This window comes from Mustela lutreola, chromosome 11 (genome assembly GCF_030435805.1).
Source record: "Mustela lutreola isolate mMusLut2 chromosome 11, mMusLut2.pri, whole genome shotgun sequence".
NCBI classification, from domain to species: Eukaryota; Metazoa; Chordata; class Mammalia; order Carnivora; family Mustelidae; genus Mustela; species Mustela lutreola.
This window is the reverse complement of record NC_081300.1, coordinates 83,816,231-83,841,717: the sequence shown is the minus strand read 5'-3', so window position 1 is coordinate 83,841,717 and position 25,487 is coordinate 83,816,231. Positions and strand designations below refer to the sequence as shown.

Sequence of the window (25,487 nt, the reverse complement as noted above, 5' to 3'; positions counted from 1 at the left end):
ATCCAAAGAAAGAAAGGGGCAAATAACTGATAATAGGCTGGGTTTTCTCTGCTGCCGGCTTGGGCTATTTGATGCATTCACTGGCACATTAACGGGCTGTGACCATCTCTCCCTGGAAATGCCCACAGCCACTAATCAAAGATCAGTCTTCATGAGGGAACAGCGTGGAGATGACTGTTGGTCACGTTTAGGGCTTCCCAAATATACTCCATGTTCCCAGAGCTGATGGGAACTCGTATGGGGAGGTCACTCTAGATCATCAGACCAGTTCCACGTCAGAGCCAGAGCTGACAGTCCAGCAGAATGAAGAGGAAAGGAGAAATGGCATTCTTTGTCATGATTCTTAAAAGTGCTCTGGTCTTCAATTCTTTGCCCCTTAGTTACCTCTGGCTGCAAAATCCATCACCCAATAGTGTCCTGGCTTAAAACAAAATCATTTATCAGCTCTTGCAGGTTGAGAATTTGGGGGCCGCATAGCTATGTGGTTCTGGGTCAGGGCTTCTTAGAAGGTTGGAGGCGGAGGCGCCTGGGTGGCTCAGGCGGTTAAGCACCCGACTCTGGGTTTTGGCTCAAGTCATGATCTCAGGGTCGTGAGATTGAGTCCTGTGTTGGGTTCTGTGCTCAATGGGGAGTCTGCTTGAGATTCTCTTCCTCTGCCCCTGCTCTCTCTCTCTCAAATAAATAAATCTTAAAAGAAAAAAAAAGATTACAGTCTGCTGAAACCAGGACAGCACTCTGCGGAAGGCTTCACTGAGATCCCACACCTCTTCCAAGTTGCTTCACCCACATGGCTGGTTAGCTGGTGTGGCTGCTGATGCGAGGTGCCTCAGTTTCCCATCACATGTGCACCTCCTCAGGCTGCTGGAGTATCCTCATGGCACAGCAGCTGACTTCCCCAGATGGTGAGATTCAAGAGCCCAAGGCAGAGACTGCGATGCTGTTTACGATTTAGCTTTGAGAGTCACACGCTGTGCAGGCCAGCCCCGATTCCACAGGGCAGGCAACTTCCTGAAGATGGGACTATGAGGCAGTGTGGGGCCCCGTTGGAGGGAGGCTACCATTTCTGAGAATCAGGTCTAAGGGAAGGATGGCAGGTGCCACAGAGGCGTTAGGCAGAAAGGTGTTCCCTGCAGCATTGTTTACAATAGTAGGAAATTGGAAACAACCCATGCACACATCGTTTTTCTTCTTCTTTTTAAAGGATTTTATGTATTTATTTGAGAGAGAGCGAGCACGCACATGAGCAGGGGAGTGGCAGGAGAGGCAGAAGCAGACTTCCCGCTGAGCAGGGAGCCTGATATGGGACACAATCCCAGGACCCTGGGGTCATGACCCAAGCCAAAGGCGGACACTTCCCTGACTGAGCCCCCCAGGGGCCCTCTATGTGTCCTCCTATATGAGAAACCACACAATGGAATAATGAATATCTGCATGTTTATGCCCAGAGAAAGAACCAGGAAGACATCGTCAAGACACCACCCTGCTTTGCGCTCTGCTCTGGCTATTCCTGAAGGTGGGCATGTGATGGAGCAGACTAGGTAGCAAATTGAGGCTCAGGACGCCCGCATGTAGGACCACTGAGGGAAGGAAGCTGGCTCTTCATTTATAAATTCATCCTGCCGGCCTGCTCCTTGACACTCCCAGAAAACAGAAGTTGAGCGTTTTGGTTTCTGAAATAGCCCTTTAACCCAGTGGTCTTCCAACTAGAGGCTGAGCAGCTACCTCTAGGGTTTGGTTCCAAGTAGCCGACGGCCCAGCGAGGGGCAAGCGATTGCTTCTCTGTCCCCTACTCCGATCAGGACACCGAGAGGCTTCTGGAGCACCCAGGGCAAGCAAGGGCCACAGAGATACTACCTTGTCCCATGAATTAGGAACAGATGTTTGTCCCCCTTCCCTCCCCTCCACCAGTTCAGTTAGAAAAGACCGGTCATTTTTCTTGACCCTCAACACTAATTACCCAGGGAGTGCAAAGAAAAGGAGACCATTTCTGGAAGAAATCTATGGCCCCCTCTGTCCCTACTTCCCTGAAGCTCCCAGGACTCAAACAACTTTTAAAGGATGAAAATACAGGGGCACCTGGGTGGCTCGGTGGGTTAAAGCCTCTGCCTTCAGCTCAGGTCATGATCCTAGGGTCCTGGGATCGAGCCCCGCATCGGGCTCTCTGCTCATCAGGGAGCCTGCTTCGTCCTCTCTCCTGTCTCTGCCTGCCTCTCTGCCTACTTGTGATCTCTGTCTGTCAAATAAATAAATAAAATAAAATAAAAAGAATGCAAATACAGTTTCCTTGTCCCCAGCTTAGGGCTGCCTTCTTGCAGCTGTAAACTGAGAACTTTCCCAGGGCCTGGAACAGTGACATCCCTCCGGGAGAAGAGGCTGATGGGGTGAGAGAACTGAATGCCAGCTCTTCCTCCTCCTTGGTCGGGGAGCCAGAGGTGACTAAGAAAAAGAACAAGACTTTCTGCTGTCATTTTAGCACCGTTCGAGCAGTTTGGCAATGAGCACAGGCTTTGGGAAATGAGCAGACCCCGTTTTGATTTCCTTCTCTGCCAAAGAGATGTTGTGTGGCCTTGGGCAAGTCACTCTGCCTCTCTGTGCCTCCAGTTCCTCACCTTTAAAAGGAGAGACTAGGGGTGCCTGGGTGGCTCAGTCGTTGGGCATCTGCCTTTGGCTCAGGTCATGATCCCAGGGTCCTGGGATTGGGCTGGCATTGGGCTCTCTGCCGCAGGAAGCCTGCTTCTCCTTCTCCCATTTCCCCTGCTTGTGTTCCCTCTCTCACTGTGTCTTTCTCTGTCAAATAAATAAATAAAACTTTAAAAAAAAATGGAGAGATTACGGACGTCTGAGTGCTCAGTGGGTGAAGCATCTGCCTTCGGCTCAGTCCTGATCCCAGGACCCTGGGGAGTCTTCTCCCTTTTCCCTCTGCTGCTCACCCTCACCCGTGCTCTCTCTATCTCTCTCTCACAAATTAGTAAATAAATCTTTTTTTTTAAAAAGATTTTATTTATTTATTTGACAGAGAGAGATCGCAGGTAGACAGAGAGGCAGGCAGAGAGAGAGAGAAGCAGGTTCCCTGCCGAGCAGAGAGCCCGATGCGGGACTCGATCCCAGGACCCTGAGATCATGACCTGAGCCGAAGGCAGCGGCTTAATCCACTGAGCCACCCTGGCGCCCATTAGTAAATAAATCTTAAAACCAAACCAAAACAAAAAAACAAAAAGTAAAAGGAGAGTAATGGCGTTAGTCTGTCTCATGGCTGCCGTGAGGTTTAAGGAGATCATATTTAAATGCTTAGCAAAGTGTAGGGTATGCAATAAGAGCATAATAAATGGTCGTCACGGGGCACCTGGGTGGCTCAGTGGGTTAAAGCCTCTGCTTTCGGCTCAGGTCATGATCCCAGGGTTGTGGAATCGAGCCCCACATCAGGCTCTCTGCTCAGCAGGGAGCCTGCTTTCCTTCCCCTCTCTCTGCCTGCCTCTCTGCCTACTCGTGATCTCTGTCAAGTAAATTAAAAATAATAAATAAATAAATAAATAAATGGTCGTCAGGATCATACTATTGCAAATTCACAAGACTGGCTGCCAGAGCAAGCCCTTCTGGCCTAGATGGAGCCTCTGTGAAATTCGGAGACGCTGACCTCAGGCTTCTCTTCTCTCAAGTGCGGATGCATACATAAGACATGCCTGTGCCACTGAGATGCTGAGACCAGTTGGTGGATCTGGTGTAGACTGTCGAGCAGGTCTCAGACCCTGCCTGTTGAACCTGCCTGTATTAAGTGCACCTGCTCTTTGCCTTGGCCTTTGGCCATGCCCCCCACCCTACCACAGATGGTGCCCCTGGAGGCAGGTAGGCTCGTAGGCCTGCAGCTAGGACGCTTGCCCTGGAGGCTGGAGGGCTCAGGAGGTGTGTGCCATGCCCACTCTCCTCCAGACTATATACTAGGGCCAGGCAGGGAGAAGGGGTGTGGTACCTGGGGTCGGTGTGTAGCGGTCTGTGAGGAGGTGGAGCCGGCTGGCAGGGGAGCATCCTGTGGGGGGGGGGCAGGTAGAAGACAGGGCTGCCCCTAGTCTACCCATCTGGCTTCCCCCGCCCCCTGGGGCTGCAGAAGCCATCCTGACACCCTTTGGGCACCCCTGAGAGGCTACTGGACCCTCAGGGGGAGGAAGGGGAATGGGTGATAGGGCCCCTTCCCACCTGCCCTTGGGGAGCTGCTAATAACACACTAAGTCCAGAGGTGCCTGACCTTGTGTGTTCCTCTCACTTCCCTTTCCTGGGTGTGGGAGGCCAACTAACTCCTGAAACCACGTAACTCACTGTGTGTCCTTGGACTGGTGGCTGTCACTTGCTTCGTTCAACAAACAGATCTGGGGCTGGGGTCAAGAGCCTCCTACTCCACTGTATGCTCAGGCAAGGGACAGTCACCTCTCTGAGCCTCCGTTTCCTCATTTGTAAAATGGGGATGACAATAGCACTTTTATAGAGTTTGTAGGATTTCATGAGAGAACAAGGCCCTGGGTAAAGGTGACTGTTCCTATTGCTCTCCACCACCCCCTCCTGCCCAACCCCTCTGCTCTAGGGAGACCCCTGCCTGGTCGACCCAGAAGCCCAACCCTGCTGGCTGTTTTGGGACTGAGCAGGGAGAATGGTTAAAGCCACAGCTGGAACCAGCAAGATACAGACTCTGTGACCTTGGACAAGTCACTGGCCCTCTCTGGGCCTCAGTTTCCCCATCTGTGGAAGTCAGGAGTTCTATAGGAAAAGCTGAGACAGCAGTGCCTGTACATTTATGGAGCACTTACTGTATGTTTCACTCTTCACTGACTTCTCAATAATTCTAGGGGCCACCCATGTCATCGACAGCCCATTGTCCAGGAAGTGAGGCTCAGAGAGGTGGAGGGACAAGTCCACAGGCACACAGCAGGGAGCAGTGGTGCTAGCTTGAGGCCTCTCGCCTGTACAAGTAACTTGCTCCCCTTGGGGTGCAAGGCCTACTCTGGAGGGGCTTCTATTCCCACTCCAGCCTTCCCCACCTCACTTCTAGCATCTGTGGGGAGGGGCTCTCCCGAAGGAGCCGCTGCCATCCCAGCTCCACTGAACTCAGCACAAAGGTAGTGACAAGGCCAAGGTTCCCTCTCCACCAAGTCACCAGGTCTGATGGAAAAACACCCCAGAGCCTGCCCAGGTGGGGAGGGTGTTCTGGGAGCTGCTTTGGTTCTCTGGGTCCACAGCCAAAGGGCCACAGAAATGATTTTCAGTTCCTCCAGCAATCTGAGCCCCTATTGTGTGCCTGGCATGGAGCAAGGGCCTTGGGTTGGGTAGAAGAGTGGGAGAAGTCACCCCAAATCACAGAAGCCCATGTTTTCGGGGACTTACCAAGTGGACTCTCCTTTAATCCTCACCACCTTGAGTGATCCGTGCTGTTATGATCCCCAAGTGACAGATCTGGAAAATGAGATCCAGAGAAGGAAAATGACTAAGGCCACTGGGGCCACACAGATAGTCGGTGTTGGATCTCACACTGGGAACTCTTGCAGCCTGACTCAGGGCCTGAATCACCTCTCTGTGGTGCTGTTTGCTGAACACCTACTCTGTACAGTCATTGTAAGTCATCTCTACCCCTCCCCACAGACTGTAACCCTATTTTACAGAGAGGGAAGTGGAGGCTCAGAGGGGTTAGGTAACTGAGCCAAGGTCACACAGCCAGGAAGTGGCAGAGGAAAGATTCAACTGGGTCTGCCTAACTCCCCCCAACCTCTCATAACTCCAGAGGGGAAAAGAGACATCATGATCATGATCAATGCTCCATCATTCATCATTTTACTTATGTAACCATTCATTGAACAAGTATTTATTGAGTGCCTATTATGTCCGGCACAGGTGGGCCACAATAAACCCAACCCAGTGCTCAACCTAAGGGACTCACAGTCTTATACATGCCCATGCGGTGCTCAGACTAAACAGCCCTCTCTTCCGGACTTGGGGCCATGCTATTAGGATGGTTTTCTGGAAGAGGTAGGTCTGGAATTCTGTTCCTTTTCTGGCTGGGTGACCTAGGTAAGCCATTCAACTTCTGAGTCTTCATCTGAACAAAGCCGGCAATGTCGCCTGTTACAACTAACTTTACCAAGCTTTCAATGCCCGGCAGAGAAAGTGGGAGGAGGGAAGAACTGTGACGTTATTGAAGTCTAGGCCCTGGGAGGCAACAAGCAGAGAGGGCTGAAAGCCTTGGAAGGCAGGAACACAGGCAAAGGGGTGAGGAGAGCGCAAAGGCCCCAGACAGGGTGTGGCCTCCATGAGTCTAGGGCCAGAACTGTGACCTCAGCTGGACCCCTTGAGGCTTCCAGCAGGAATGAGGTCAGAACTGGAGGTGTGTAGTCTGAAGAGAGGAGGGGACCTGGCGAGGTATTCTAGGATGAAGAGAAGCAACAGAAGGGGTTGTCGGTGTTGGAAGTTTCTGGGCTTAAAGCTCTAGTGTTGGTGTCACCTAGATTCAAATCCAGGTCAGACATTGCTTAGTGACCTTAGGCAGGTGATGTCACTCATCTTAGCCTCTGTTTCTTGCTGTAGGAAATGTATTCATACCTGTGTTGCCAGCCTGATGTATGGAATCAGATATTAACAATCATTTTATTTGACAAATGTGTGTATAGCACATTCCTAGGCCTGGTGCCATTCTAAGCCCTTTATGCGTGCCTATTACTCATGAGAGGTGTGTGGCACAGCCAGCGGCAGACTCGTACACCAGGAGGGCCACTACTGTCCCTGTAGACATCATGTGATTTTGATACAATGACTGTGTTTTACTTTCTAATCACAGAAAATAACAACCAGGAAAGCAAATTCCATTTTGGGAGCCAGATGGGGCCACTTGGGCAGTTCTGGGAGCCCCGCTGTGAGCTAGACCAGGATAAGAATTCAGATTTGGGGGGCTGGGGACAGTCCTGTTAGGGCTGTGCGCTTGGGATCTTCTCCTGAGACCTCCAGGAAGCACAGCGGGAGTCAGGAACTGCTCCCGATGGGAAACGCGCCGTTCCCGGAAGTCTTCCAGACACAGTGTGCGCGTGCACGTGCATGCGCCCGGGAGGTGGGCGGTTTCCAGGAGGTTTCCTAAGTCAGTGTCCAGCGCCAGTCTTGCCCTGTCCTGCGTGTGCTCCACCCCGGCCTCCCGTGCCCCGTGCGGCCGCGCTGCCAGCTGCCGGCCCCAGCCGTCTGTTGTGGCAGATGTTTGGCTGTGCCATGGCAACGCCAGAACAGGATGTGCCTCTGGATCGAAGCAGGGACAAGCCCACGCTCCCAGGCCGCCCACGCCGTTCCCTTCCCCAAAGGCTTATTGCAAAGAACCACTGGGGTCCATGTCGCGGGACGGGCGATGTTTATATCGAGAGAGAGGCAGAGCCCTGGCCCTCTGTCCTCTGAGGCTTCAGGGGCAGGGGCTGGGGGCGATGTGTATGCACAACGCGTTGGAGTCCTCCTCCCCCTTCTCCAGGCAGCTTGGGTTTGCTTCCCTTGGCCCTTCAGAGAGATGCTAAGGCAGTGTGTGGGGGTGGGGGGGCGTGGTCCATTAACAGGGTCTGATCTGTGGGTGGGTCTAAACCACTGTCTTCCCCACTGTTCCAGCAACTACTCACAGAAGGATTACTTTGTGCCAGGACCTGTTCTAAGTACTTTATGCAACAAATAACACTGAAATTTAGGGGTGCTTGGGTGGCTCAGTTGGTTAAGCGTCTGCCTTTGGCTCACGTCATGATCTGGGGTCCTGGGATCAACCCCCACATCCCTACTCCGCTCGAAGCCTGCTTCTCCCTCTCCCCTCTCCTCAAATAAATAAATAAAATATTAAAAAAGAAAAAAGAATTATTAGGGATTTCAAAAGAGTGGCAAGCAGAGCATTAGACCAATCGCAGTACCCTGGTAAGTGCAGAGTTCCGCGCAAAGTCTTCGCCCTGTGAAACCAACCCTGGGTGCTGCATCACCAGCCCCCAGATGCTCAGAGGGTAGGCCTGAGCAGCCCAGAGGGGCTCACGGAGCAGGACAGGGAGCCACTGCAGGCTGGGAGCACTCTGTCTGTTCTGGGGCCATGCTAACTCATCAGAGGAGAGCAAAGACCTTCTGGAAAATGCTGTGTTGAGTCCCCCAGAGCCATGAGCCCGGGAACTTACAGGGCAAATTTCAGCTCAGTTACAAAAGAATCCTTTCCATTAAATCTTTACACTTTCCTTTTTCATTACAGAACCCTGTTGCAGAGATGCTGGAAAATAGGTAAGAGGAGGGGAAGACACAAACCTGGAATCCTACCTGACTCCATTTCTTTTAGCAGGTGGTGTGTTTTCTTCCTGTCCCTTACAGAAGGGCTTGCTGTCAGGACCCCCAAGGGTGACAGATGGCCTCCTCTTTGTCTCCAACACCTGGCACATGGCAGGGGAGCCACGAATGGGGGTGGGGGTGGAGAATGCCGGAATGGATGGGTGTTATAAAGGGATCTGGCTTGGGTGACCTTTCAGATCCTTCTGGACTCTGAAAAACTCGGGATTCTCAGATTCATAGCTGATGCCCGGTGCTGACCCAAGGTTTGGTCCAATGTGCCAAGCTCTTGTTGGGGTCCAGAAGGTGACAGGCTTTTTGCCTCTCTCAGAGAGGGAGTTGGTTTAGGCAATCATGGGTGTCCTCAAACTTTCCAGGCCTTGGTGAATGGAACTAGGACTCACTTTCGGACCATATTTCCTTCATTTGTTCACTCATTCATAATCATCAAAAATTTATTGAGCACTTACTACATGCTCAACATTGCCCTAAGTGCAGTATGGGCTATTTTCATTGGGGTGAGGATGGCAGGATAGAAAGTATATGATTTTGGAGTCAGGCACCCTGGATTTTTGTCCCTTTCTGGCTATGTGGCTCTGACCCACATTCCCTAACCTCTCCGAGCTTCCACCTCTTTGTTTGTGAAAGGGGGTCAAACCCATTATGAGGACCAACTCGGTAATATATGTGTAGCACTTGAAAGTAGTAGATGCTCAGCTTAGGTGACTTCCTTCCTGCCTCCCCCTCCTCCCTCCCTGCTGCCAGTACCAACAAGAACGGCCAGCATGATACAGCACAGATGGTGGGCCTGGCTGAAGGCGGTTGCGTACATTAGCTAATTCTCAAATTCTTGGCTCCACGAGGTAGGTAGCATTGTTCTTAATCTATTTTCATATCCGACTTCCAAACTAGAGAGAGCTCACCACCTCCAACATACCACCTGCAGGAGAATCTGTGTCTTAGCATCAGGGCCTTAGGCCTCCTTTCCAAAGCTGGGAGGCTGCTCCAGTAAACACCAACATTTTATTTGCTGTATCAGTTGATGACAAGAGGACTTTTGAGCTGAAAGGGGACCCTTTACAACTATACTCCAGGATGCACAAGTGGTTTCCCTTTGAAGGCAAACAATGGTGGACAGGATTTGGGAGAGAGACACACACTTTGTGTTGTCCAGATAGCCTTTGGAGCATGATGTGGGTCAGGTTTTTCCAGGGGCTGGAGGCTTCATTCCTGACTCCTGTGTTTTCTTGCTAATACCTATAGGGAGACCAAGATGCATCTTTGGGCTGCTTTTTCTACTTCTGGGGTGGGAAAAGCCCTGGGAAAGTTTTCATGTGGGGAGGAAGCCATACCCACTGGCTTCACCACTTCCCAGATGTAACCGTGCGCAAACCACTTGCCCTCTGCAGGCCTGTTTCTTCAGCATGAGCTGCAGATCACACCAACAGGGCTGTCTGGGGGACTCGGGGATTCCTGATGGAAAGTGACAGGGACACAGAAGGGCTGGTAGAATCTTCTCCCTTGGGCTAGGGTACAGGATGTGTGGCTGGTGTTTTCTGGGCAGGGCTCACTCAGGATGCTGTTGGCACACATCTTTAGAAAGAGCCTCAGGACCCCTGATTCGTATCCTTCTGAAACACCAGTCATTCTCCAAGCCCTGCCTTCTGGAGCCTCCTGCAAGTGCCTCGCCAAAAGGGGCTTCTCCAGGCATCAACACAAGCAAGCAAGGAGTCCTCCTCTACAAAACTACCTGGGATTACACTCAACCTCAGGCTCATTACTCTGAGAACGAAACCAGGGTAAAATCAGCCAATGAGAGGAATGTTCTCCTAGGACCCTGGGTAAGTGGAATATCTGATGAGTTTTGGGAACGCCCGGGTTCCATTAGGGGGATGTGGGTGTTGTCTCGAGGAAGCATGTGTGGAATGTGAGCATAGCTAGCAAAGTGGAAGCCTGCCCCATTGCATCACACTCTTATTTTGATGGTTTTTGTGCTTGGCCGTTAGAATTCCCAGGGAATCCATCAGGAGCACACGGAGCGCTGGGCCTCGCTCCCCAGGCTTTGATTCATGTTTGAAGCCTGGAGAGAATTTAGGAGGCATCCCCAGCCTTGCCAATGATGAAGACTGTCCTGAACCATGACCCTCAGGGGTTTGGTTTCACAAACGTCTTGCAGAAAGGACTGCCCTGCAGCGTGCTGGCACTAACCACAGGAATCACCCCCTTCCTTAATCTTTTGCTTTGATTTCATACTCCATAAACAATTCCTAACCATAATTTGGCTTCAAATGTTGATTTTGTCTCGAGGACTCAGTGTGCAAGTGAGAGTACTTGGGACTTGCTTGACAGCTTCAAGTCTTGCTCTCAAGTAATGTTTGCATTCTGGTTTATCCATCAGTCTCCTGTGAGCCCAGGTGACAGACACAGTAAGCTGAGGTGAATGCAACGAAAGGTTTCTTGGATCCACAGGCACTGGAATTGAGTGGTCATGCCAAGGTACTTGTGGTCAACAGTAGTGCCCCCCAAGCATGTGTGTACGTCACATCTCCCAGTGGTCCTGGCAGCTGGGGTGTGGGGACCACGGGACTAGGTCTCGCCCATTACAGCATAAACACAGGTGTATCACATCTAAAGGCAGTGAAGAGTGAACATGAGGCCCCATGCTCTTTCCCCTGACTGCACAGCCAGAGCAAAGAACACCAAGATAGCAGGGTTTAAAAATGAGAGTGGCCTTAATAATAATAATAAAATAATAAAAATTAAAAAATAAACAGAAAAAGAAAAATGCGAGTAGTTCAGCTTCATGAGTCACCAAAGAAGAAGTGCCATCAAAAGGTCCTGACCTGCAGTGCACTGTGGCCTGGGCACAAGAGAAGCCTTTGTTGTGGGCAGCAACTGAGGTACCCTGGGATTCCTGCTTTGGCCACCAGCAATCATTAGCCTCCACAGTCTCCTCTCCCACAGTGTGTGGCTGGACTAGCTCAGGCGGTGGTGTTGAACACACTCTAGCTTTCTGCTTTCGTGGAAGAGGTGCCCACCCAGAGCCCAAGTCCCACCCTGGCAGGGACAGGTTTTTTTGGGTATCCAAATGACCACCCACAAGCAGGCCTGCTTCCTTACTCATCAAATCGGGAGGAAAAACAAGACCATTCCTGGAGGCACTAACATTGGCTTCCTTGGTTCTTTCTTCTGTCTAATGTGTCTGGGTTTTTATACCACTGAGCACAAGGCAGGTGCTCAGTAAAGACTGGCTGTCTGGATGGCGCGGGTATGTTGACTGTCTTGGCAACGACTGAAGCAGCAGCTTCCTTTTGCACGAGTTCACATGCCGTCAGACGTTTATAAAGAACAAGTTTATTTTCATCACAAGAAGCACACAGACTATTACAGTACACACCAACAAAAGTAAAAAAAAAAGTGCATTATGCATCTTCTACTGCAAATTCACAGTACAAAAGATACTGCCTTTTAAATATATAATATAAAAAAATGAAGAAAAATAGAATAAAAAAATCATCAATATCTTAACGCAACACGCTGGAACCCACTGGCAGCTTCTGAAAACCAGAGAACTTATCTTAGCTCCTCATTTCGCCCGGGCTGGTGTCTTTCCCCACATTTGGTGGCAGAGAGCTCAGGACACCAGCAGAGGAGGAAACACAGGGAGGCCTAGGTGGTAACACTTTTCTATTTAAAGAGCACAATTGTGCAATGGGGGGGAAGGGGGACGGTGCCACCCCCTGGCTGGCTAGCGAACCAAATTCTGTGCTTTCCTTGCTATTGTGGGACACACAGTGAGCAAGCGCCAGCCTCACCTGCAGGAACCACCAATTCTCCTGAGACAGTGGTGGGGTGGGGAGGACCCCCCCGCCCCCGCATAGGACTGCACAGCAGATGAGCACAAGCATGGGGTAGGGCAAGCTCCAGCCCTCACGCCAACCACCATCGCCAAGGCAAAGGCCCAATCACAGAAGGTGCGAGCTTACCAGTTTCCCATAAATACACAGTATTTGTAAACTATTATTAAGGCACTCAATTGTAAAACAATAATTACAGTGTCGGAAAAAGGAGGGAGGAAGCAGCCACCTTCTTGTGTGGCAAGGCCAACACAAAGGACAGCAAAGGGGCTGGTTGTAAAGACTCCTGTGGCAGAGATGGACCGAAGCCGGGGCCCGGGGCTAGACAAAAGGGTGTGTGTGTTGGCGGGGGGGGGGTAGTCAATGTCCAGGTCTATGGAGAGTATTGCTGCACATGGCCCCACTCCCACTCTGTATCGTTCAAGGTGATCCACTTTGTACTCGGGGGACACAGTGTGTGTGTCGATGGGAGAGAAGTGGCCCGTGAGATGGTCTGCTTCAAGTTGCATATATATATGCATGTATGTATGCAGAGTGAGTTCATACACATAGGTTTTCAGCTGCAGGGCACACAATGAAAAGACCAAGTAGTGAGCACGGGGAGGGGGTGTCAACCAACTCCTTTGTTTGGCATGCAGCGTTGGCAAGAGCCTGCAGGATGGGAGCGGGGCAGGTGCACCCTCACTGTGCCCAGCATCACAAATTCCTTGGCCTGCCTAGCTCTCCTGCCAGAGGTCACGTGGTTGCCCTCACTGGGTCTGGGGAAGCTCTGCTAGGTGGCCAGCCAGAGGAGGGCTGGGTGGAAAGTATTCCAGAACAAAGCGTTTCTGGTCAACAGAGAGCACGTCTTTCTTCAGACACCCTGGGTAAGGTTGTTTGTGTGACCTTGCCTAAATGATGCATCACTTCTTCTCACTGGGGAGAAATGGCCCCAGGGGAGGAGGGGGAGTCCTGAATCTTTTGGGTTCTGGCCCATGTGGAGACAAGAGCACCCAAGGACAGGGCCAGCCTCAAGATGCTAATTCTATTGCGACTTTGGCTCCACCCTGTATCATCCTCTGGGCTTATGTAGGAGAGAAAAGGCTTTCGAATGAGATAGAATGGTTTTTGGCTAGAGGGGTGGGGGGACACAGAAGGGAAGGCTGGACGGTGCGGCCACCATGAGCAGCTAGTGAGTGATCTCACACATGACAAATGGGTGTCACTGCCCAGGAGCGTGCAGTTCGGCACCTAGAGGTCAGCATGGGTACCCTCAAAGAGATCAAAGAAACAGGGAATGCCAAGAGCAAGAAGCCTTGTGCCGAAGTTCTTCAGCATCGCTCTGACCCCCAAAAGTAGCTCCAAGGCAAAGAAACCGGAATGGGCATTATCGAATCATGATCAGAGGGCAGTGTGGTTCCTCCTCTCCCCAGATCCAGGTTCCCCCTCATACGTAACAAAGCTTGACAAGCAGCAGCCCCCACCCCACCTGGACTGAAGCAAGTTGAAGATCTAGGGAAGTTGAGTCTAACTTGCAGCATGTCGCATGAGTTACAGTGAGAGAGAGAGAGGTGAGGTAGCACAAGAGAGGCAGTTCAAGACTCAGGGAGATCATCCAGCGGATCTCGAAAACTCCCGTTCTCTATTTTAACAAGGACATTCCCTGAAGATGGTGGTCATCAGGATCAATGACTTTCAAAGCAGAAACTCCCTGCCTCCCGCGTGGACCTCCCACGTTCAGCATGTTCGCCATCAGCAAGATCCCAGGCAGACGGAACGCTGGTCCAGATGCGGCGTAGCTTACAGCACAGGCTTTCTTTTCAAAGGTCAGCGTGAGTCTGTTTGCCAGGGTGCCCCTGAGCCTGGAAGAGCGCTCTTGGTGATGTGGGTCTTGGAGAAAAGTCCGTATCCTTTCCTCCGGGCCAGAGTGCTAGCCATCCAATCAAGAACACCCCCATTTAGCTTTGATGATGGGGCCCTGGGCCCTGGTCTGTGTAGACCTGACATACAAGCCGTGCTTGTGCAAACAACAGGGTCGCCAAAAGCCAAATTTGTAATTCTCCTTCTACGCTTTCAAAATTAAAGTTTGCAAAAATATATTGTTCCCACACACCAGACACATGAGGTTAGAAGAGCAACGGAAGCCTGTCAAGCATCAAATCTAAAGGATCGTTTGACACAAAAATGGAACCACAATGCGAAGTTTCATTTGGCAAAACATATACTGAACTCGGTATGTTTTTTGAGAATGATCTTTCTTTCTTTTGGCCGGGGGCAGGGAGCGGGAGGGGAACCCAACAGGGATTCTAAGAAGTAGTAGATAATCACCCTTTAAGGTGATTTTGAATGACAGGGGTGGGAAAACAAATTCCTATCAAATAACATTATGATTTAAAAAACAAAACAAAAATCAACAACATTGGGGAGGAAAAGTTCCTGGAGAGGGTGTTTCTGCACAAACTCCACCCACTAGCTGAAAGGTGAACCACTACCACCCCCGCCCCCGCCCCGTCTGCCCTCGTTCCTGAAAACCCTGCCTGTGGTGCCCGAACCCTAACCCAGATCTGACCACTGTAAGATCCGAGATGGCAGCTCCTTCAGCCACTTTCGGAGAGTGGTCAGTGCCAAAGGCTTCTAGTTTGACTGAATAAATCCAGCGGACGGCTGAGTGCACACCATACTTTGGGCAACTATCGGCCAGCACCTCCGGGCCAACCCCTACCCTGCGGGACAGCACATGGGGGTTGGGCAGGCAAGGTCTGGGTCAGGAGAAGACAAGGCCTGGGCCTGAGGTGTCCAAGGGGCAGGGCAGGCCTTTGAATTTGGCAGTTTTTTCTGGAGGGCCCTGGGCAGCCCTGTGTTGTGGAACCAAGAGTCAGCGAACCTTTTCTCTAAAGGGCTGGATCGGGAGTATCTCAGCCTGTGCAGGCTACACGGTCCCTGCTGCATATTAGATTGTTGTTTTTAACAAGTCCTTAAAAATATAAAAGCTTCTTAGCTCAAGGGTCTGTTACCAGAGTTTGCGGACTCCCTGGATGAAACCTTTCTGTCTTACTACCAAGCATCTTTTATTTTTCTCCCTCTCTCTCTCCAAAATACTTTCAACAGCCTGTCTTACTGACCAACACCAGCGGACTCCCTCCATCCATGCCCGGATCCCGTGGCTATGTGATGGGTGCAGCTCACCTGATTCTGAAAGGGGCCCCCCAGACCCCCGGCCAGGAGTACAGAGCCCTCTTCCACTCTGTCCTCACTGCCAGGAAGGGCGAGAGAGACGGAGCAGTACGTCATCAAAAGAAGTGGTGACTGTAAACATCTATGAAGCTTTTCAATGGTCTCATTTCTCCGAGAAGCTGTGGCAGGGCTATTCCGAGAGAGGGGCCAGCAGAGCGGCTCGTGACTGCTTAAGAGCCCCCTTTCCTCCCTGAACCTGTTCCTGTAACCTCATGGGCCCAAGTGCTCCTGGCAGGACAATCCCCGTTTCAGACCCACCACCTCCGCCACACACACTCGAGCTCTCTCAAAGCCTCAAGGCAACCACATCGGGTTGAGCAGCAGAGGAGACGCAGTGATGCTCTGTGGGTCCTTCTCCCCAGACTGGGGGCAACTTACACGTCACCATTAGCAATGACTGAGGACGTCACATATACACATCCCCTCCTCACCCCAGTACTGGCCGGACGCACGCCACTCTGCTGGGACCACACACCAGGACAAGGAACTCAGCTGCACCGATCATCTCCACGCACCACAGGGTCGGTCCAACAACAGCATTCGACAGCCTGTTCTGACTTTACTTAGCGGTGTTGTGCGTAGTCAACTTAGGACTTTTTTGGGGGTCCCCAGCGAAAAAATAAGAATTAAAAAAAAAATCTTTTTTGGAATAACCTTTTCTGACACAGCATTATTCCCTGGAAAGAGCCTTGGTCACGACTATATTTTAAAAAATAAAAAGCACAGCAAGAACAGAGGTAGGACTTCATACTGCCATCCAAGGGCTTCCCTGTGAGGGCCTGAATGAGCTAGGAATGTGCGCTGTGGTCGTGGAGCCTTCATGGTGCACACGCAGTGTTCGGGGAGTGTGTGCATGTCTGTGTATGCTCTTTTTAAAAACAGGATTCTTCCTGAAAACACAGGGCTTGGGGAGCAGAGTTCTAGATCTACTGGCCGATGGCTTCTGGCTCTCCCAGGCCACCTGACTGGCACCCCCCCTTCTCCTTGTGCTGGGTTCTTCTTTTTCCTCTCCTCCTCTCTGCAGCGAGAGCGGGAAGAGTTAGAATGTCACTTGTTTAGGAGACATCACAGCTGAAGCCCACAGTAAGACAAAGGGAGGGACCGGTGGAAACGCACGTCCGAGTAAATACAGCAAGAGGCCGGTCAGCTTTTGCTTGTCCACGAGGGGCTTCTCAAGTGTTCTGAAGCAGGTTTCCCTGATGGCCGAGAGGTCGCAGCTGGGTTCCTTGGGGCTGCCTGGGGCTCACGCAAGAAGGAAGACTCGCTCCACTGGGCGTCCCGGGAGTCGGTGAGGGTGGACGCGTCTGGCTCACTCGACAGGTCTTCTGTTGAGAAGTTGAGACTTCCGAGCTTGGCCAGAGAGTGTGAGCGTTTCAGTGGGGATGAGACGGTGAGGCCCGCCAGCCGGAGCCGGGTCTCGATCTCCTGCGTCCGCTGCTTCACCAGGCCCGGCTTGCCTCGGACGCTGTGGATGCTGTCGCTGCTGGAGCTCCGCGTCAGGTTGGAGCTCATGGAGGACGATGTGGGGGTGTAGCAGATAGTCTTCAGGAAGTCTTTTGAGAAGTGACTGGTGTGATCCAGGCGGCAGAGGAAGGGACTGGGGCTCTTGGGTGGGGCGACTTCGAACGGAGTGGGGATGGCCTCTGACTTCTCATCACTCCCCGAGAGGCTGGGCAGAGCTGGGAGCCCCAGCGGAGGGACAGGAGCCAGATCAGGGTTCTCCTCAGGGATGCTGGCTTCTAACCTGCTGGCGGGGCCATCCCTGCAGGGAGACACAGGGTCTGCGGGCGTGCCCTTCAGCCTCTCCAGTTCTTTGGTGTGCTTTCGGACCAAGCCCGCCTTTTGCAGCTGAATGATGGATTCCTGGTGCTGCATCAGGTAGCTGTTGCTTGTCGGCTTCTCGGATTCTTTACTGAACAGAAGCCGCAGGTCCTTGGCAGGTTTCAGGTCTTTCTTGGGTGGTGAGTCATCCTTCGTGGCGTCCATGCTTGGAGGATTCTTGTCACAGTGAGAATTCTTCAAAAGGGGGGACTTTGGCAGGACTTTTTGGGTTTCTCTGGAAGGTTCCAGAAGGCTAGCTGGTATTTCTGGGGCAGCTGCGGCCCCGGAGCCACCGATGTCTGACCTCCTTGAGCCTGCTGGTGGTAGGAATGGGGGACTTTCGCTGGGGCCAGAGGCCAGTTTCTCTAAAGCTCGGGACCTGCTGGATGTGTGGGCCACAGGGGAGGATGTGAGGTGCGGCAGGAAGGTTGGCTGGGTACAGATGGCAGGAGCTCCGGGGTTCTCACCCCGCTCCCTGAAGGCCTCGGGAGCCCCGCTGGCTATAGGGTACACGCAGTCTGCACAGGACTTGTAGGAAGGCTTCACCTTGTTAAGGATCCCAAATATAGCATCGTGCTGAAAGGGGATAAGAACATTATGAGTATACAACAGCGAGCCGGAGGCCACAAAATACGAGGAGGGGCTGGAGTGGGGCCGGGCAGGCACTGCAGAGGCAGTGCTCCTCGTTCAGTTAACGCAGCAACACATGCCTCTTGGAACCCACCTGGGCGTATACAGTGGTGGTTACAGGGCTGAACCCAACTTTCCAGAGGCTACAGGACTACGATCCTGGGCAAATCTCTGGCCACACAACCAGCACAGCATGGTCAGGAGCAGAGCCCTCTCAAACCCACCTTCACCATTGCACGCCTCTCCTCCCTTCCTTTCCCTTTTAGAAAGAATCTGTGCTTGGGGAATATGTAGTCTGGAAACAGGGCTCTTCCCTTTTAGCATGAACACAGTGTGACTCCAAAGAACCACCATCCAGCCATTGGCTGTGGTCTTCAGAGTGAGGTTGTCGAAGGCAAAAACCAGTACAGACCCAAGCACAGTCCTGGATGAGGGCACCAGGCTGAGGTGTGTTTTATTACCAATGGGGAACATGTCGGCACTGTTTTCTGAGGAAAGTCATCTCCCTCTAGGCGAATGTGATGTGCGTCTCCACCTCGGGCCCTTCAAAGGCAGGACAACTGCTCACACCTCCCTCACACGCCCATGGACAGACAACAGGGTCCTACGGGCTGAGGCGAACAGCGGTTTAGCTGTGAGATTCCCAAGCTGGCCTAAAACAAAGGCCTCTTGGCAAAGGGCTGCTGGCCCATGCTTCTCCCTGCCCCCTGCCCACGGCCCTGACCGTCAGGGCCTAGTCCCATCCCGTCTCACAGACCTAAGTCCCCCAAGGTAAGATATCCTGGGGTGGTCCCACACTGGAGGAATCGTAAAGAAACCCAGGCAGGATTCCTAGAGAGTGCAGGGGGGCACATGGAGAGCGTGTGGTTGGGGAGGTGGGAGGGTGGATTTCCTGTAGAATCAGGATTCCTGGGGCCGGCTTCCAGCTCAACTGGTGAGATCTGAACTCTTGACCCAGAAATTTTCCTGAAGTTCTGACCAAAGTTTTCTCCTAAAACCTTTAGAACCTAATGTTCTAAAATGTGGCAGAACGTCCCCCAGTAGGAGATTGAAGACCACCTTTCAGAGCCCAGGGGGCAACAGAGCAGGAGCAAATTCTCCCATCCGACTCATATTTAGGGAGCGCCTGTCACATGTCAGGAGTTGGGTCAGGCACAGGGGCTGCGAAGAAGACAGTCCCTGCCCTCAGAGCGTCACATGTGAACCAGCAAACTGAGTGACACGTGTCAGGATGGAGAGGGATGACCTCAAAGTGCTCCGCAGAGGGAAGGCTTCTCTGAGGAGCTGGACCTCTACTGAGATCGCTAAGCAGGTGCTAAGCGGCGAGGGGAGAGGAAGCGCGGTCCCCTTGCAGTGGAAGCCCTCACCAACCTGGCACCGTAGTTAGCAAATAAGATTTGAACAAATGAATGAGTGCTTGTCTCTGGGTCCTATTCCCTGGAGAACCTCACCCATTCAATCCAGCTCTGGCCAGTAAAGGCAGGCTGTCCTTCATGTACCTTCTTACCCACGCTTCTCCTGCTCTTCATCCTGCCATCCACCCGATGCCATTTCAGACTGATGGACACATCACCATCCCAGACAGATGTTTTGTATCATCTGTCTTTATGTGTATTTGCTTTGAGTGGGAGAAATTCACGAGTAATTAACATTCGGTCTGGAGGTCGGTAGCTGGGACTTCCCTTTTCGTTTGTATTAGAACACAGGAAAGACAAACCCTCTGGATATGGGAACGCATTTCTGAGTGGTCCTCCTTGTGAATCACAGCTGTCTCAGAAGATGGACAGGGAAGGCAGGGGGAACGGAGCTCCATGTCCCCAGCCGTGGCAAGAGCTGGTACAGAGTGAGGGCGGGACCCGGGAGGTGGGCGGCACAGCACCAGCCTCAGCTCCCGGGCCACTTGGAGGAGAGGGAAGACGGGCGGAATTAGTGATTTTCTGAACAAGGGCCAGCTTGCTAGGACCTTGCTGCAGAAACCCACCAAACAGGATAGCCACTTGGGACTCAGGGAGTCAAGCATTAGAGCAGGAGTGGGAAGAGCAGCTATTTGATGATACTGAGCCATTACATCAACTTCTTCAGGGTGGACTGTGGTTATGTCACTCACTGAAGCTTCTGTGCAAGGAGCAACCCAGCTGGGGTTTGGCTCAAGACAATTCAGAGTGTGGGAAATTGAGTGGGGCGCGGTAGAGCCTCGGGTTGATAAATGCTGAAGCTAGGTAGTAAGTCTTGTTTTACATTTTAAGTAAGAAGGACACTGAGTCGGAAGCTCTGCCTGAGCCGTGAATGAGGGCATGGGGTGGCGGTGGGGAGCAGTGGGGGAAAAGAACTGCAGGGACGGGTGCTGGCCCCGCACAGCCCAGCCCCACAGTGGGCCTGCACTCCCAGGCACCCGCAGCCACGCTCCAGTAATGCCCGCTGCCCTCCGCACCGCCCCACTGCCCACCTCGAAGTCCTCCGGGCAGCTCCTCTTGCTGTTGTTGTTGTTAAGGTTCTCCCGGTTGAGCAGGCTTTTCTTGAGCTGGGGTGGGGGCCGTCCCCACTGCCCTGCTCCTGGGACCTCCTCCCCTTCCATCTCCTCCACCTGCGGCGAGGAGCCACTCAGGACCTTGGGGCTCCCAAACTCCAGCTTCTTTTTTACTTCCTTCTCGCAGAGTCCAGAAGCTTCCTGGAGATGTCTGGCTGGTGTGTTTGCCTCGGCCGGCTCGGCTGGTTCCTCCAAAAGGGCATCCCTCTCCAGATCCTCCAGGTGGACCACGCTGCCAGTTTCATCGCTGGGGGAATGCAGGAGGGGGTCTGAGAGCCGCCGGAAGCAGCAGGGGAGCGTGGGTCCCCTTGGAGCGCCACTGTCTGGGAAGCTGGGCTGGGCAGCATCGTCTAGGCAGGGCAGCGGGGCCTCCGGGGCGCCGTCCAAGGTCTCTGGTAAAAAGTCCCCAGACCCTGCTGGGCCATCTGCCGGCTGCTGGAGGCAGGTCTCACTCTGCTGGCGCCACAACTTGTTGTGCCGTTGTTTGCTGTGGGGGAGGAAGAGCAGAGGAAGGTCACGGGAGGGTGGTGCCCTGAGGGTCCCAGGAGGAGCGCCCAGGGCTGGGCCAGCAAGAGACAGCTCAGGGCTGACAGAAACAGCCTTGGAACCTCAACCCGCACGGCTCCTGGCGGAGGCCCTCAGTGACTCTGCCACGCAACGACCATGTGGCAGACAGATTGCTTTTAAAAACAGGTCCATGGTAGTATGGTTATAACGTATCTTTTTAAAAAAAGTTTTATTTATTTATTGACAGAGATTCACAAGTAGGCAGAGAGGTAGGCAGAGGGAGAGAGGGGGAAGCAGGTTCCCTGCTGAGCAGAAAGCCTGACGTGGGGCTCGATCCCAGGACCCTGGGATCATGACCCAAGCCGAAAGCAGAGCCTTTAACCCGCTAAGCCACCCAGGCGCCCCTGGTTATAACACATTTCTTTTTAAATTTTTAAAAATTTTTATTTTTTAATTTTTTCTAAACATATAACATATTTTTATCCCCAGGGGTACAGGTCTGTGAATCGCCAGTGGTTATAACATATTTTTAATGTAAGGATCCAAAAAAAAAAATTATAATGTGGACTCAGGTACTTAAGTCACCTCCAGGACCCTTGAGGCACCAGTACCAACATCCTGCAGGTATGTGGGCTATGATGGGAGCAGGAGCTGGCAAAGGATGTGGATTAAGGGCCTGCTGTTGTTTTTAGGGGTGCCTGGGTGGCTCAGTTGTTAAGCATCTGCCTTGGGCTCAGGTCATGATCTCAGGGTTCTGGGATTGAGCCCTGCATTGGGCTCCCTGCTTGGCAGGAAGCCTGCTTTTCCCTCTCCCACTCCCCCTGCTTATGTTCCCTCTCTCACTGTATATCTTTCTATTAAATAAATAAATAAAATTTAAAAAAAAAAAAAAAGGAAAGAAAGAAAGAAAGAAAGAAAAGGCGGGGGGCTGCTGTTGTTTTGAAACATATGGGAGCACCACAACCTGTCGAGACCGCTCTGTGTGCCCATTCCAGGCAAGGCCAAGAGGGCCCCCAGATGGGGTTTCAAGTCAAGGCAGTGCATTGTGGTTGTGCCCCCAGCCTGAAGACCGCTGGTAAGGCTGTGCAGTGGCAAACCCCTGATGGCAGCAAGGGTCTGAAGAGCTAAGGGAAAGGAGGGCAGGATGCTCCCGCCTCCTTCCCACCCTCCTCCGCCTCCCCTCGGCCAGGGGCCCTGCCTGGGGATCTGTCCAGCCACTCCCTGGGTGACAGGAAAGGGACTCCAGAGATGTCCAGAGCTATTCTCAGACTCTGTTCCACCCTGTCAGGGCACCCCTTCTTGCTCACACTTGGCCAAGAAGCCCATGGACTGTGCATGTGGCCTCGTAGTAACACCAGTGAGAAATCACCCAGGGATTGGGAACCCGCCTCCACGGGGCCTCCCAGCACCAGAGCCGTGGGGGCCAGCAGACCTGACTGTGCCCTCTCCCTTGTGCTGTCTGCCGGCTATGCAACATGGGGCACTTAACCTCCAGTGTCCACTCTTCATTCTCCTGTACGCCCGGGATAACCTGTCCTTGGCAGACCTTTTCTGGGTGGGGACTGGAGCTCCAAGTCCTCTGGGTGGAGGTCCAAAGCTCCGTTTTATTCACCACAAGCCACCTCTAGCATGGCATCTGCAGAGGTCAACCTGTGCAGTCCTCAGGTAAATCTCACAACAGCTTTCCCTACCAGGTAGGCTTAGGCTGCAAACTCAGAAGGGGAAACCAGGGCCGGGGAAGATGGGCAAGCTAGCCGGATACGGCCCAGCTCATCAGTGCTGGAAGCCAGTCCGTCCTGCTGTCCTCGGACCTGCCCTGTGGCAAGGCCTGGCCCAGGGCTTGGCAGGCCCAAAGCAGATGCTCAGGAAATGGGGATGGCCACGTGCCTGCGTCACCCCTGACGTCATACCTTGGATGAGAAGCTGCACACCGTTCCCTCCAGCAGCAAAACAGCTTTCTGTGCATGCCAACAAAATCAAACAGATCCCTCCTGGAAACCACGAATCAAACCCCAAACAATAGTTGTTTGTCTCAGCCTGGCTCCTACCCCCTACGCCCCCCTCCCTGACCAGAGGCGGGATTTTAGCTGCAGAGGCCACTGCCAGGCCTGACGGGAGCTTAGTGGGTTCTGCCAACCCGTCCTGCAGACGCTCACCCACCTCGCGTCCAAGATGCCTTCATACTCAGACAGCTGTCTCATGAAGCCTGCATTGGGCCGTGTAATGCTGCGCTTCTGCTTCACGTAGTTGTATGCTTTTTCCAGAGGCCAGCCAAATTCCTTCATTGCATAGGCTATGACCGTGGAGGCAGATCGACTGACACCCATTTTGCAATGTACCAGGCACTTGGAACGGTTCTTCCTGCAGAAGCAGGGGAGAGGGTCCCAAACGTTCACGGTTTCACTCTCTCAGGTTTTACCCAGTGTGTTTTTTTCTTTCCTTTAAATGCTGAAGTTATCTCCGTGCCCAGACCCCACCCCTGCCATGTCCTGATACTGAAGCAGCAGATGGCCACACACCCTCAAAAGGAAATAACTTCACTGCAAAATCAATTAGCACACAATGGGAAATCGAGATAAATCAGTCCTTGCCTTGCCAAGTCCTGCTGGGAGAGCTCCCAGATCAGCTGCCCTCAGGGACAAAGCAGGATCGCTGGGATGGGCCAGGAGACCAGAAACTCTCTTGCAGGAAGCAAAGGGGCAGTGCAAGGGGCATCTGTAAAAGCTCCCCAGCTGCCCCAGCAGATGGAGATGGGGAATGGGTGACCGCAGAGAAAACGGGGCCAGCAAGTGGAAGGCCATGAGGTCCTTGGGAGGGCAAGATGTTCACCACAAAGGGAGGGTCGAGGAGCCAGAGCGAGGATGGTGGCACCCGGGCTTGGATGAGGGGAAGAAGGCAGGTGGGCTGGTCATTTGTAAGGAGGCAGTTCTGGCCCAGGTAGGACTGATTGCACAGAAATGGCTAGGTTGTTTTTCTCCAGACCTCATTGGCTTGAAAATGGGAGGGTTCACGATGCTGGAAGGGGCAGCACCGGGACAGCTTTATTTGTACAGGAGGTAGACCCACCAGCCTGTCTGTTTATACTGGAAGCAGCTGGCCTGTCAGGTGGGTCTGGGCCCCTTTCCTAGACCACAGGCTTCAAATTCATCCCCATCTGTCAGTGCATTTTGTTTTGTCTTTGTTTTTTTTTTTTTTTTTTTTGTTTGTTTGACTGCTGGTCTGGAATCTATCCCCCCAGGAATGCAAACAAACTAAGATTCAGTAAGGACATGTTACGGAGCTTTGACCTTAAGGGATTACAAAGCAGAAGACGGGTTTTCTCTCGATAGCAAAGGGTTGTCTCTATATTCTGGACTTCAGTAAGGCAGAGTTGTTCCAGAGGAGAATAAGGGGAGGACAAAAAAACAGGTGATGCCAGTAACAGGCTCAGAGCAATGGGGACCTCTGACGGTCTGCCCCATTCTATGAACAGGAAAACTGGATCAACTCAGGTGCAGAAGGCGGGCCCTCCCTCCAGGCTCCTGCCTGAGCAGCTTTCTCTGGGGAAGCAGCCCCAAAGGTGCTCACAGTCCACGCACGACCTGTACACCCTTCTCCTTTGGCTCAGTGACTCCCTATAGACAGACCTCCCATGAATGTCTACTGGATATGAGACTCTTGCCTGGAAGCAGTGCTGATGACAGAAGTGGGGTCTGGTGTTCCAATCAATGATGGGGGAAACAAAGGCTCATTGGGGCCCCCACCCTGAGAAGATCAACGACTGTGCCTTTTTGGTGCTAGGGGTCCTGTGGTCTAAAACCAGAGGCCCACCAGACATCAAAGGCTCCACAAACCAGAGATTTCTGTGTCTGGGACTGCCATCAATTTCTGCCCACCCAGCATCTGCCAGTTACTTCCTCAGACCAGCTTTTTGGGCTTCTCCGCCCACTTACTTTGCTTTGTTTATGAAATGGTACGCTTCGTTCCAGTGGGCAAGAAGGTCTGTTGTCTCTTCGTCATAGACTCGGATGTTATGATATGCAAATAAGCCAGGAAAAAAATTATCTATTTCCCTGGTGACATTTAGAATGTAGTCCACACTGTAATGAGAAAAAAATAAAGAACAAATTTGGAGAATCAGAATGAGGAACGACAAAAAAACCCCCAAAGTAACAAAAAACTGAGCAAAGAAAAAATTAAATACACACTCGTAAAGTGTGTATGTTTATGGTGGGACTTTCTTCCTTAAATAGGAGTTTTTTTTTTCAACTGCCCTCTATATGGTGAGAATGTATTATAATAAAGAACAAATTTCTTTGTAAAAAAAAAATCTTACAAAAAGAAAGTTCAAAGCGTTGCTAAGCAATGGGAATTCTGGAAGCAGACATATGTATTACTAGATACATTTTCAGACACTCTCAAATTTTTAAACTTCCTGTTATGAATAGATAGAGGCTTAAAAAAACAAAGAGCTAAAAGAGAATATATCCATCCATTCCATCCATTACTTATATCCTTGAGAATTGCCTTAAATCCTCTCAAAACAAGGCAGAGTACAAATAAATAAGTAAAGGGTGGGGTGGGTCTCTGAGTGCAGGTTCTCTAAACCGGATACATTCCCGGAAGACCAAAATAATTTCAGGAGTTTAGAAGAT

At 52.1% G+C, this 25,487-nt stretch overlaps 1 protein-coding gene across 2 annotated transcripts in view; it reads right to left on the bottom strand.

The window, feature by feature from the left end:
* Positions 1–11,632: 11,632 nt before the first annotated feature.
* SSH1 (slingshot protein phosphatase 1) overlaps positions 11,633–25,487 on the bottom strand; it is a 59,430-nt gene continuing 45,575 nt past the window's right edge. For both annotated transcript variants that reach the window (XM_059138658.1, XM_059138659.1), the window contains 4 exons: positions 24,786–24,932; positions 23,014–23,214; positions 20,266–20,833; positions 11,633–17,765 (listed from right to left, as the gene is read on the bottom strand). In XM_059138658.1, coding sequence (XP_058994641.1) covers positions 16,512–17,765; positions 20,266–20,833; positions 23,014–23,214; positions 24,786–24,932 — 2,170 coding nt within the window. In that variant the 3' untranslated portion in view covers positions 11,633–16,511. The remainder of the gene's footprint in view (positions 17,766–20,265; positions 20,834–23,013; positions 23,215–24,785; positions 24,933–25,487) is intronic.